This window comes from Schizophyllum commune, assembly GCF_000143185.2.
Source record: "Schizophyllum commune H4-8 unplaced genomic scaffold SCHCOscaffold_6, whole genome shotgun sequence".
Taxonomy (NCBI): Eukaryota; Fungi; Basidiomycota; class Agaricomycetes; order Agaricales; family Schizophyllaceae; genus Schizophyllum; species Schizophyllum commune.
The window spans coordinates 2139929-2152444 of NW_026089543.1; the positions used below are offsets into that span (position 1 = coordinate 2139929).

Consider the following 12516-nt stretch of genomic DNA (forward strand, 5'->3'; position numbering starts at 1 on the left):
TTTCTTCTTACCATGACCACGCCTTCTCCTCATCCTTCGTGAGACAACTCCTCGACGCTTTCTCTGTCTCTCCTGCATGTTGCTGTACCGGACTGGACTCAAGATCTACTGTGCTAGCTGTTTTGACCTCCTCGGGTAGCAATTAGCCGCCTACATAAGCAGCCGCTCTGACGCGTCAAGTCAACGAAGGTTCAGATTCAACGCCCAGTGATAGAGACCTCTGCTTCGTCTTACCAATCTCTGGACTTGCCTGTCGGACGCGTACTGGGCCCTCTCTGTCAGACGTATCTTGCATCTCGGACGCGTACTGGGTCTAGCTCTCGCTTCCGCTGTATAAAGGGGCGACGATCTGCACGAAGATGTCTCACAACACTTTGCGATACCTACCCATCCACTTCAGACCTGTACAGCACGCAGCCAAATAGCATGCCTACCCCCTCAGCTGCCCGCGCCTACAACGCCTCAGAGGCGCCCAAGATCGACAATCCCGTCGCGGTTTTCGTTGGCGGCACGAATGGTATAGGCCGCGCTATGGCCTCCGCCTTCGCTCACCACACCAACGGACGCGCGCGCATCGTCATCATCGGCAGAAGCCAAGAGGCCGCCGACTCCCTGCGCGCCTCCCTCCCCTCCCCCGCTCGCGAGCAGATGGAATTCATCCCCTGCGACATGCGCCTCATGCGCAACGTCGCCGCCGCAGTGCGCGAGATCGCCAGCCGCGGCATCACCAAGATCAATTACCTCGTCATGTCCTCGGGCGTCCTGCCCGCGGAGGGGCGGAAGGAGACGGACGAGGGCATCGACGCAAAGCTTGCGATCGTGTACTACGGGCGGTGGAAGTTCCTGTACGACCTGCAGCCGCAGCTCAAGGCGGCCCTCGCAGCCGGCGAGCCCGCAAAGGTCATCTCCGTGCAGGCCGCGGGCGGCGGCGCACCTATCGACGTCGACGACCTCGGGCTGAAGAAGAAGTACGGGCTGATTCACACCGCGCAGACGCACGCGACGTACAACGACCTGATGGTTGTCGTGAGTGCTCCCCCTCATCATCGGCCTGACCTCGGACGCTGACGGCATCCTTCCAGAAATTCGCGGAGCTCCATCCCGAGATGACCTTCGTGCACTCGTATCCGGGCGTTGTGCGCACAAGCATTTTGGCGAATGCACCGTCGCTCGCGCTGAAGGCGCTCTACTACGTGTTGTACCCGTTCATGACGCTCATCGGGCACTCGGCGGAGGACTGCGCGGAGCTGATGTGGTATGCGCTTTACCACAGCGGGCCAGGGGTCGAGAGAATTAACCCGGAGGGCGAGAGCATCGGGATGACGAATTACTTTGGGGACGAGGAGAGCAAGGAGCGCCTTTGGGAGCACACCCTGGAGGCGACGCGGTCGAAGTGAGGCGCAGAGCTGTACTGTTAATTTACGATAGCTGTGTATTAGGATACGCTTGGCAAGGACTCTGGATCTCTTTTTCTGCGAGTGAGACTCGTTCAAGACGTGTTTCCGGCGCGCCACCACCTTGCGCTCGCCTCGGACGACGGCGAGCACGCTGACGCGGCGTCGACGTCGACGTTGAGACCGCCAGGAACGTCGCGCGCCGCGGTTTCGAAATGGAAGGCCCACGTGTATTTTATCACGTGCGGTGATTGGTCCGTCGCAGGCAGCCGACCTTTTTCTTTCCCGACCTCCATCTTTCGCTGTGCGTCGCCGGCGCCAGCGCTCTCCCGGCTTTCTCTGACTTCCCGGCCTCGGCGCGGTGCTCGACAGCCATGACGACTCCACACGTTATCGCCTCCTCGTCCGGCCATCCCACACAGTCCTCCACGACCTCCAATGGCGTCGTCGGCAACCAGTACAGAGTCGGCAAGAAGATCGGCGAGGGCTCGTTTGGTGTCGTCTTTGAGGGTGGGTGGACGTGTGCTTGACGCGGGCGCGGTATGGGGCGGTCTGTGCGACAACAACAATGCAAGCGAGACGCCCGAGGGGTCGGACAGGTTCGATCCCCCGTACCGCTATACTGCCGCCGCCTCTTGTCTGCTTTATTGTCTTCAGAGTTCTTACGCGTCTCCAGGCGCCAAACTAGTCTCCAACACGCCGGTAGCCATCAAGTTTGTGCGTGACCTTCTTGTTAGTCGTGTAGGCGCCTCTAACCCTCCTCAAGGAACCCCGCAAGTCGGATGCCCCGCAACTTCGGGACGAATTCCGCTCGTACAGGACATTGCACGGCACTCGTGCGTAACCACATTCCCAACTCACTGACCGAAACTCACGCCCGCGCTTAGCTGGCGTACCTCAGGTACACTACTTCGGCCAGGAGGGCCTGCACAACGTCCTTGTTATCGATCTCCTCGGACCCAACCTCGAGGACCTCTTCGATATGTGCGGCCGGAAGTTCAGCATAAAGACCGTCTGCATGGCCGCCAAGCAGATGGTATACAGCTTCAATTTTGCGCGTCATCGAACATCGGGCTCACGTTACCGCAGGTCACCCGCGTGCAGTCCATCCACGAGAAGTCCTTGATCTACCGTGACATCAAGCCGGACAACTTCTTGATCGGTGTACCGAACACCAAGACCGCTAATACCATCCACATCATCGGTAGGCACCCTTTTTCGCCCGAGTCGTATGGGAGAAGCCCTGGCGCAATAACTGCCATATCAATCCGCCCGTCCCGGTGATGGAAATTAACATTCCTTCACAGACTTCGGTATGGCGAAGCACTACCGCGACCCGAAGACGAAGGTGCATATACCGTACAGGGAGCGTAAATCGCTTTCTGGCACCGCGCGTTACATGTCCATCAACACGCACTTGGGACGCGAGCAGTCGCGCCGCGACGACTTGGAGTCCCTTGGCCACGTCTTCATGTACTTCCTGCGCGGCGGGCTGCCATGGCAGGGTCTTCGCGCCGCGACCAACAAACAGAAGTACGAGAAGATCGGGGAGAAGAAACAGACAACACCTATACAGGAACTATGCGAGGGCTTCCCGGGTATGTCAAGCTTAGTGTCGGCGTTGGCATTGGACTGACATTCGTGACAGAGGAGTTTGCTATATATATGAACTATGTTCGCAAGCTTGGCTTCGAGGAGACTCCTGACTACGACTTCCTGCGTGAGCTCTTCACCAAGGTCCTTCAGACCTTGAATGAGCCGGAGGACGGTGTGTTTGACTGGATGCTCTTGAATGGCGGTAGAGGATGGGAGGCTAGCACCGTACGTCCCATAGTACATGAAGCACGTCGTCTGTCTGACACCATACACAGGCTGCTAGTGCCCACGCCAACGCCTCTTCGCCACATGCTCCCAGAGAGCATCGCAGGCACCGCGAGCACAGGGAACACCGCGAGCGCGAACACCGCAGCTCCCGTGCGCAGGGTCAGGACGGCTCTTCACCCTTGGTGCTCAGCCCGACGCCGGCGCACGTTCGCCCCAGCCAGCGTCGGCCAAACACCGGCGAGCGCAGTTCGCCACGGGATATCAGCAGCGTGCAGCCGCTCGCGCCCAACAGCCGCCGTGCGAGCCACCGCGATACGAACTCGAACCTTGTCACGCCGCACCCGTACGCAACGGCGCCGAGCCCGACACCGTATCGCACAAGCACGAGTGGCGCGCTGGGGCGGCAGTCATCGGCGCTCGCGATGCCCAGCGACGGGCAGATCGATGGCTCGGCGTCAAGGGAGGGTACTGCGAATGGCACCGGCCCGCGCGAGGTGGCGGGCAGCCGGGGCATGGGCGTATACGACCGCGACATGAGACGGCTCAACGAGGACGAGGACGGCGGGCACGGGGGCCGCAAAGGCTTCTGGGCGTCGCTCTGCTGCAAGGCATAGTCGACTGCGGGGCAGTGATGCCGTACCTTCTGGGTAGGTGGTCATTGTCCTTCGTCGTCGTCTTGTCAGCTGGCTGACCGGCGCCCGCGCAGATTGATATCCCCCACCTACCTGATCGTATTTAAGCGCCACTTTTAATCACTCCGACCTTGGTTTCGTCCTGCATTGTTTTTGGTTCACGGTCCCTTCCATTGTGTTCATGGCCTCATCCCTGGCTCGCCTATTCTATCCTCGTCGTCATCGTCTCGTCTAGCGCTCCGCCGCCCGTCGCTCCCTGGTCCGGTCTCCATCTCCACGGTGCCTTCGCGGTACCCGCCTGTCCTCTACCCCATACGCTCGTCCCAGCACCCGCCTCGTCCCCACCGTCCCCTACGCCTCCCTGCACCGTCGCGGCCCTGCGCCGCCACGGTCTTTGTGCATGTCCCGCTCACGCTGTCCTGCCTGTGGTTAACGATAGTCTCACGAACGTCTCGTCTGCGGCATCCAGTATATTATAGCACGCACACCCTTATTCGTAGCTCCATATCCCACTTGGCTCGCGCTCGTTTCGCATCGTGTTCGTAATTACAGTAGCAAGATACTTTTCGTTTCTACGGATACAGTATCGCTGGATTGAAATCGGACTCAGGAGTAGAGGAGCTCGAGTAGTGAAAACAGAATCTCAGCGTGCCCGTACAGGTGAGTTGTAACTCGATGGACAATTGCAAGTGCGACGATGTATATGAGGGGGGACATCCAGGAAGAGTTGGTCAAATTGAAGCCTTCGATAAGTAAAGCGCGATAAGAAGTATGTCGTAGATCTGTACATGTCATCTCCAAGAGTTGGGAGCAAAGCTTGACAGTGGTCAAGCCAGCGTTGGTAACAGAAGCTCGTCGTCCTGTTCGACATTATTGGTTCTCTTTTTCGGCACTGCAGTTGACTCCTGCTGTATTTCGCGCGACGTGCTTTTGGCGATTTCCTCCGGTGGTTGCAGCGTCGCAGTGCTAGGTGCAGCCGGTGGAGTCCTTGCCGCCTTCGGTGTGCCAGTCTTGCCAGGCGAACCCTCTCCAACGTTGGTAGAGGCCCTGCTCGAGATCCCTTCGACGTTTTCACCCCTCGTCTTATCGCACTCCTTGCGCAAAGTATCCTCGTCCGGCTCGACAACACCTTTGACGTTGTGCTGGACTTCTGACATAGTGCAACAGACGAGCCAGAGGAATTGTAGTAAACCCAGGGAATCGGGTACTTTTTCCTTCCTCTTTGGACCCAAGCGCCGCGATAGTAAGACGCAGGTCATTCCGAGTATTGTCGAGACGACGAGACCAATGCATATAGGTAATTCGTTGAGCTGGGCGGAATGTCAAGCGCTGATGCCGGAAGGACTTGCAGCCCCTTACCTGAAGTTGTGGAACTAGTCGAGGAATCGAGATAGATACGGTCGCGGTGCGTTCTATGCCGTATCGATTGTTGGAGTCGATTTGGTTGACTGTATCGTGGATTAGTTGGAGGATCATGACGCCACAAGCAAGTAACCGCACGTACACGACCAAAAGTAGGCGGCTGCAAGTCGTCTGAGCGAGTTCTCCATATCATGGAGCTGGACACGACCCCGTGCTTGCAGATGCGGCACAGAACTGACGTATCCCTCCGAGTCGGATTCCTGGAGGTTTAAGATGGCCATCACGAAGCTGCACGAGCTGATTCACCAAGTCGATTACCGAGCTAGTGATAGTCTCTCACCTTTCCATGAAGCCGAGGTGAGAACTTCCAGTGACGGAGCTGGCGGCTGTTCCAGACAACGAAAGGGAAGTAGTGTACTGCTCTCGAAAAGCCCTGGTCCACTGAATATATGATGAGCATGACCTGGGTCGGCAGTAATCAATTAGTACGAACCAAGTCCAAGATGTTCAGCCCAATCGGAGAGATGAGCGGCTGCGGTTCCCAGCTGAACCATCTCGAGGTATTGCGAAGGCTCGGAACTTCACCGGATAGCGGCAAACGCGTCTGCGTATCGACCTTGATTGTATGATTGTAGCTGTATATATTGCAACCAATCATAGAGATGTTCCTTGAGTGATTGAACCGCTGCGGTAGCTCGAGATGAGGGAGGAGTCGCCCTGTCGAGTCCTGGATGTCGTATGTTCCGTAGACGTAGAAGCTGCGATTCTCCGCGTTATAGTGCCTGTTTGCCGAAACGTCATGCTGGGTGAATATCATGGTATTGTTCTCTGGTCGATCATGAGTGTAGCGTACAAACAAACCTCAAAAGGGAGCGTACGAGCTAGGTATGCCAGATCGATGTTGCGTTGCCGAGTGCCATTGGGATAGACATGCGAGACACTATACGAAGTCACCTCGCCGCTGTGGGGGTCCGTATTGTTGCTGACGACGCGCAAAGACTCAAGCGCTCCGCATGTAACGTCAAAGGTCGTCGCATTCACGGTGGTGTTGAGCGCGCCACTGTTGGCAGCGAGGCGATCGTACATTGTAGCGTTGACCAGCCCAATGGTCGACTCGTAGTCTTGAATCGCGAGGAACGGCAGCAAGCTCGATGCGCCACCGAGGATGCTTTGCGCATCTGAGGACTGGGCATGGTATCCTTTGCTGCGCGGTATGATCAGTGGGCGTTAGGGAAGCAAAGGCTTAACACTTGCTGAATCAAGCCATAGACGTGCGGATAGGCGAGCCGAGAGGTCACCGAGCCTGGCGAGTACAATGTGCCAGTTTTCACCGTGAACATCGCCGGAATGGACACGTGGAGCACGGATGTATTGACCAAGTAAGTCGCTATGCATACCACCCACTCGGCGGCAGTGGGTGTCGAGAATTGCTTGTATAGCGTCAAGAGGGCGGAGCCGAGGCCAATCCACGCATTGAACTCATCGTGTATTCCCGCTGCCTTTTTTGTAGGGGCCAAAAGCAGACACCTCATCGCGTGCCGCTGTGCGAGCCACACTAGCAGCGCTATGTAAAGCTGCAGAGTAATCAGCTTGGTCGGACTATCCCAAAATATAAACGCACTGTTGCAAAGCCTGTCGCCACGACCGTCATGGCAGTCGACGTCCTCCCAATCCAATGTTCCGACAGTGGGATGAAGATACGCTCCTCGATATGCAACTTGCATATCACCAAGAGCGTTATATGAATGAGTATAAGAACGGCGTGCAGCGCATATAGCATGGGTTTTGAGACCAAAATTGTCCAAGAAAGTTCTGCAGGACAGAGATCTGTCAGTAGCGAAGGCTACGGCACGTGCAATACAATCCCTGACCTTTGACTCTATTCCATGGACCTCGAAAGGCTCTGTTACGGTTCTGTCCATAGGGAAGGTTGTTCATGTCGAGCAGCGCGCGATCACACTCACATTGTGAAAGGGAGCGCGCTTCTTATAGAAAACAAGGCGCTGTACTTCCCGCGCCAGACAAGGATCAGAACAAACCGGAGGATCCGAATTCCGAGAGGCGCCCCGCGAGCGCCGTCCTTACTAGCAAACGCGGGAGCAGCGCTCAACGCCCAAGATGCATGTCATGGCATCGACCTAGTACACCTTTGAATATCCAGAAGCATCGCCAAGGTTGATGTACTTGTTATCGCTCTTGTAGGGCGCGATTATCTGGAAGAATGGGTCAATAGCTATGTTGTTCGATGACAGGCCTCACGACCGCTTACCAGGATGTAGAAGCAGTCCATGGCGCTGGCACTTGTATTGCTGGTCGTACTCATGATACGAGGCCCTGATGCAAAAATTCAGTGAACGACGACCGAAGCCTACTAGGACACTGCGGACGTGGTTATCTTCCGTTCTCATGATGCTCCTCTTGACCACTTTCTATTAGGCTGTAAACTTTGAATTCTGTCCTCGTCATGCGGAATGCTGACGAGACTGTATACGACTGGGTGTCCGATGATGATGTATCCGTGGCTGCCCTTCCCTTATTCGAGCACGAGACTGGAGTTCCTGCGGGGAGGAGGAGGGCGAACATCAGGGACATCGAGCAGATGTGGTTTGTCCTAGCAGTGGTCGACCTGACAAGGTATGTAGGAGGTTACTGAGCAAATCACGTACCCAGAAGTCATGCGGGGCGATCGGGAGGGGGGCTGAAGAGCCATTCAGGATCTACTAGTGTGTCAACGAGCCGGGCATTGCGTGATGTCCCAGACAGCGCGCTGAAACAGTGCATAACTGGCGGACGACGGAAGTGCCAGCAAAACAGAACCAAAAAATTAGCTCCGCAACCATTCCTTCATCTTGGGACGACGTCCCGAAAGGAGAAGAATCGTCATGTCGGAATATGAAGCATTACCAGATCAAGTGTATAGTTCAGGCGTCGCGCAATGGTTCTCTTCGCTCTCTAAGGGCCCGCAAAATGAGAAGATCACGGTGGTATGAGGCAAGGCACAAGCGTGCGAATCATTGTGGGCGACCACACGTGAGGCACACCGGCATTTGCCGTATCGATGTTCGTTTGCCCTCCATCCGAATCATCGCCTTTCGCAAGTTCAATTCGAAGGCTCAAAGATGAGCTTATTATCGAACTGAGCGACCCGGGTTAGAGTTACATGTGACCTCGCATACAACGCTCTCCGTTGGCATTAGGTCGATCTCTCTTCCCCAAGTCTACGATATCAGACTTGAGAGGTGGCGCAAAGGCGTATACGAGTGGCGTGTGACGCCCGAGTAGTTCTTTGCTATGCCGCTTGACCGGAGATCACAAATTTCTGCTCTGGAGATATAGCATAATTATCGACTGAGTATTACCGCCTGTCATGAAGACACTGTTCGAGTCCGAACGCGCGACGTACAAGTACAGGTATTTCCATGTGCTGTATACATACTGCAATAAGCCTACTAGAGCATTCACTGACTGCATAGAGGGAGCGTGAGATAGGATAATTTATGTGTTAGATAGCGATGTGCGATGCGAGGGGGACCATGCAAAGTAACAGAAGGTATGCGAGGAGTCGATGCAGAGACTACGTCGTGTATCTGGTCGTGACGTGCGAGGGAAAAACTATGCGCAGACAGGGCGTTGAAGTCGAAAGAGATGTGCGAGGCCGAGGGTTGAGAGGGTATGACCGGATAGACGGGGAGAATGGGACCACCGCTTCATCCTCTAGTCAAACGTCCCGACAGCGGAGGACAGGTTTCCACCCCAAGAGACGCTATGTCTGTAGCGCTTCTTGCGCTCCCTGATAGTGTCGGGCGATGGCTTGTGGTCATTTGCCGCTGCGCCGGAGGTCGCACCGAAGGTCACCGCATGCTGCACTACCGCCTCTTTCTTTGGTGCGCCATCGAAGCTAAGGCTCCTAGCGCGCGAGCCAGGCCGAGCGTCGGACTGGTCGCGCGAGTCGGCAGCTGAATCGACGCCTGCCGCCTTTAGGAGGTCGGCAAACGGCGAGTGGTCGCGGGTGTTCTCCATCCGATGTGCGTACTTGCAACGAAGAGACCTGCAACGGGTAAGTGTCTGAGCGAGAAAAAGCGGCAGCTACACAACGCACCCTTCCATGGTCACATCGAAGACGAACTGGCCGCCTAGCTGGTTGATCTCACCGCTCTTCGCTGATGACGACGTTCCTCGCAACGCGCGCAGGACGAAGCCCACAAACCCAGTCTTCCTGTCCTTCCTCGCGCGAGGCACATCGTCCACGCGCGTCTCCGTCGCCTCCCTCATGCCGAGCGTGCTATACACGAATCGCGCCTCGTCTGTGTACATATGCACGCGCACGCTAACGCGCCTCCCCGCGCCATATACGTGGCCCTCTGGGAACCCGAGCACGCGCATGTACTTCGCGATAAGCGAGTGGGCCCCTGTGTTCACGAGAACTAGGTCCACGTCGTGCTCGGGCTTATCGATGAGGGGCGTGTCGTCGAGGCGCTCGAGGGAGGCGCGGACTTTCGACACATACTCCTGGTCGAGCGGGCACCAGAAGTGGCGGAGGAAGAGGACGATCGTAGTGCGAGGGCGGTCAGGTGACGTAGAGCCGTTGAGGATAGCGCCGAGTGCGACGCAATTGCCGGAGGACGAATGCAAGGGGAGGGACGATAGTCGGTCGAGCAGTTCGGGCTGAAGGAGGTTAGGATCGATCGCCACGTCTGAACCGGACGCTGTGCGTTGACTATCATCCCGGGTGGCGCGGGGCGTGTCGATCGTGTCCTCGTCCTGCGCTACGCGGGGTGTCTTGTCACCACTCCTGCCCGCCTTGTCCGACGATGATGCGGATGAGTTAGAGCGTGTATGAACGGACGAGGGGGGAGTAGACTGCGACTCGGTCGAGCCGAACATTGACGTGCCATCCTCCGAGATGGGCGTGATGGGACCCTCCGCAGAGCGCTGTGGCGTCGGCGTGCCGAGAACGAGTGGCGTGGACACCGCACGCTGCTTCACTTCAGCGATTGGTATGAGGTTCCGCGTTGCGCCGGGAGGCAGCTCCACGGAGACGGGTAGCGAGATGGAACTCTTGCGTAGACGAGCGTGTCTCATTGAGTCGGCAGAGGTTGAATGACTGATGCTTTCCGGTCGTCGCTTGGATAGGAAGAACAACCGCGAGAACTTCGTTCTGTTTGACTGCGCGTCAGGCACTCGAGGGGGCGTCCTCAAGGAGACGTCGCTCTCGGTGCCGTCCTCATCGACGGGATGGAGGTTGGCGGAGGGCGTGCTGGCGCTGTAATGATGACTAGAGCCGGAGCTGGCACTACTGCTGCTGGACTGGCGCGAAACGCCAGATGGGGGTGTGAAGAGGTGCCACGCTGACCCGCTGGGGGAGGGGCTGCCTTTGGCCGTGAGGTGGGAAGTAATGGAGGGGAGTGGCGAAGCTGGGGCGTCGAGTCCGAAGGTGTTGGAGCGTTTGCGGTAGTGGGGAGGGGAAGTGGGTCTTGAGCAGGCTGAGACGTCGGGCTCTGTCCTGAAGGACATCATGCACTCTGGCGGGGGGCTTGGTTGCAGTTCGAAAGCGACGATTGGTGAGGATGCGTTGGTGCCGCGCAAAGACATACCCAGGCCGACGTTGTCATCGGAGGGAGGACTGATGCTCCAGACATCGCGCGGGACGGGCACGGGAAGAGAGGCGCGCTTCTGGCGGCGTGGTGTAGGTGTAGGGGAGTCAGAGAGTGGGGTCAAGTCGAGCAAGGCGGAAACGTCGATGGAGGGGACTGGCTTGCGCTTGATGCGGTGCACGCCTGGGGTGCTGGTCATGGGCGGGGTGACTGCAGCGCTAGCCATCGTTGGGGACGTCGGCCGGATGTGTTGAGTGCGTCTGAGCGCGTCCTGATCAGATTTGCGTCTGGGCGAGATCTAATCAAGGAAACAAAAGAGAGCGAAGGCAAGAACAAAGGGCGGGGAGAGACTGGAAGGGGTCAAAAGGAAAGGCGGGTGCTCTGCATGAGGCTGTTTATCAAGAAGCGTGCTCGGGTTGCGGCGCGCACCATGGCGACTACCTCCGCGCCACGTGAAGGCAATTGATTGAATGGCTCCGCGCCGGCCGCTTGCCGCACGCCATCCGCACTTCAACCGTGGATATGGCGGACAGGCGTGTCCCTCTTGGTTCCCGGCAAGTAGAGCTGTATATGCGACCCGTGTTCCTGTAGGATAACTGCCGTTGCCAGATCTTTTTTCGGAGGGAAATCTGACAGCTTTTGCCAGCGCTCTGCCGCGATTTGCTGACAAGCCTCTAGCCCTGCTCCAGCGACTATGCAACTGGTGCTAGGTGGCGCGGGGATTGACTGGGCTTTCACCGCTGGCACATGTCTGAGCTTTGGCTTGTTCAAACGTACGCGGCGCACGCCAGTGCTTGAAAGCCGTACCAGCCACCGCAGTGTCAAACATGATGGTGGACTACGAGAGCTGATAAGCGATGGAGCTTGTGAAGGACAGTGGAGAGTATGCGGCGTGTCTGATGCTCACCTTCGACCGGAGGTAACTGTTCTTAGTTGCTCACAAGTCATCGCACCCCTACATCGCGCAGGAGGATCGTCGCCCAACGGAACTGGTCGGCCTGGGAATCAGCAGTCAGCTAACACAGGTCAGTCTCGCCATGTTCGAAGAGAAGTACGACACTGGCCACTTTCGTGAGCTTCCTTGTTCTTAGCCAAGAAACTTCGGCCAGCGAACACGATACTCGCCCAACGTCGGTGGCGCACGCCAACGTCTCGGAATGTCCATTAAAGCAACTGCCGAGGGTCGATCTATCAGTTGACGCCACCACGTAGTACTCGCATACTGAATATCATGGTGAGTACCTTTGACGCTGCACTTCTCAGGTGGAGACCTGAGCTGGCGAAACCGGAACCAGAGTGGGGAGCATCGCCCAAAGACGCATGGCAAGATGATAGTTGACGAAGCCAGGACTCCTCAGTAGGTCTTGATGTAGGTCAAGTAGCTATACTACAACTCTTTGTGCGCTTTAAGATGTTGAAACCAAGGTCTACGTGCAAATCCAGCCCTTCAAAAGCCGACGGTCGAAGAACGGATATAAGTTCGGCAAGCGCCGAAGCGTCTCGTCTGCTTCCGGAGATGATCATAATCTTTCGCGATACTTGTGGCTACCTGTAATGAGCATCACAGCTGTGATTCTCCAGGATTGTATGTGCTGAGGACTACACGAACCGAGCAGGCGTCGAAGTTGAACTTCGCGTCACGTGGGTGTGGGAACGCAGAGTTTACTTCCGCTTCGGCAATACCCGCAAGGCTTCGCACCTTGCTGCCCG

The 12516-nt window shown here is 56.9% G+C and overlaps 5 protein-coding genes across 5 annotated transcripts; 3 read left to right on the forward strand and 2 right to left on the reverse strand.

Moving 5' to 3' along the window:
- Positions 1–17: 17 nt before the first annotated feature.
- SCHCODRAFT_02627113 (NAD(P)-binding protein) lies at positions 18–1507 on the forward strand. Its single transcript, XM_003032015.2, has 2 exons — positions 18–1026; positions 1083–1507. Exons 1-2 carry the CDS (start codon positions 427–429, stop codon positions 1395–1397), a joined length of 915 nt encoding a protein of 304 aa, XP_003032061.1. The 5' UTR covers positions 18–426; the 3' UTR covers positions 1398–1507.
- Positions 1508–1592: 85 nt separating this feature from the next.
- Positions 1593–4017, forward strand: SCHCODRAFT_02579523 (kinase-like protein). Its single transcript, XM_050343900.1, has 8 exons — positions 1593–1904; positions 2071–2111; positions 2161–2230; positions 2282–2430; positions 2484–2598; positions 2702–2992; positions 3043–3215; positions 3266–4017. Exons 1-8 carry the CDS (start codon positions 1769–1771, stop codon positions 3830–3832), a joined length of 1542 nt encoding a protein of 513 aa, XP_050200200.1. The 5' UTR covers positions 1593–1768; the 3' UTR covers positions 3833–4017.
- A 660-nt stretch (positions 4018–4677) lies between these two features.
- SCHCODRAFT_02502055 (uncharacterized protein) lies at positions 4678–7535 on the reverse strand (the record flags this gene model as incomplete). The annotated part of the gene is made up of 11 exons (XM_003031584.2): positions 4678–5160; positions 5210–5298; positions 5355–5500; positions 5553–5653; positions 5706–6040; positions 6091–6416; positions 6617–6776; positions 6834–7024; positions 7252–7296; positions 7358–7425; positions 7482–7535. 11 exons carry the CDS (start codon positions 7533–7535, stop codon positions 4678–4680), a joined length of 1998 nt encoding a protein of 665 aa, XP_003031630.1.
- A 993-nt stretch (positions 7536–8528) lies between these two features.
- SCHCODRAFT_01126263 (uncharacterized protein) lies at positions 8529–11196 on the reverse strand. The gene is made up of 2 exons (XM_003031583.2): positions 9312–11196; positions 8529–9260 (listed from the first exon to the last, which is right to left on the reverse strand). The coding sequence occupies exons 1-2, from the start codon at positions 11030–11032 to the stop codon at positions 8927–8929; spliced, it is 2055 nt and encodes a 684-aa protein (XP_003031629.1). The 5' UTR covers positions 11033–11196; the 3' UTR covers positions 8529–8926.
- A 109-nt stretch (positions 11197–11305) lies between these two features.
- On the forward strand, positions 11306–12210 carry SCHCODRAFT_02627130 (uncharacterized protein). Its single transcript, XM_050345391.1, has one exon. The coding sequence runs from the start codon at positions 11501–11503 to the stop codon at positions 11879–11881; it is 381 nt and encodes a 126-aa protein (XP_050200201.1). The 5' UTR covers positions 11306–11500; the 3' UTR covers positions 11882–12210.
- The last annotated feature ends 306 nt before the right edge of the window (positions 12211–12516 follow it).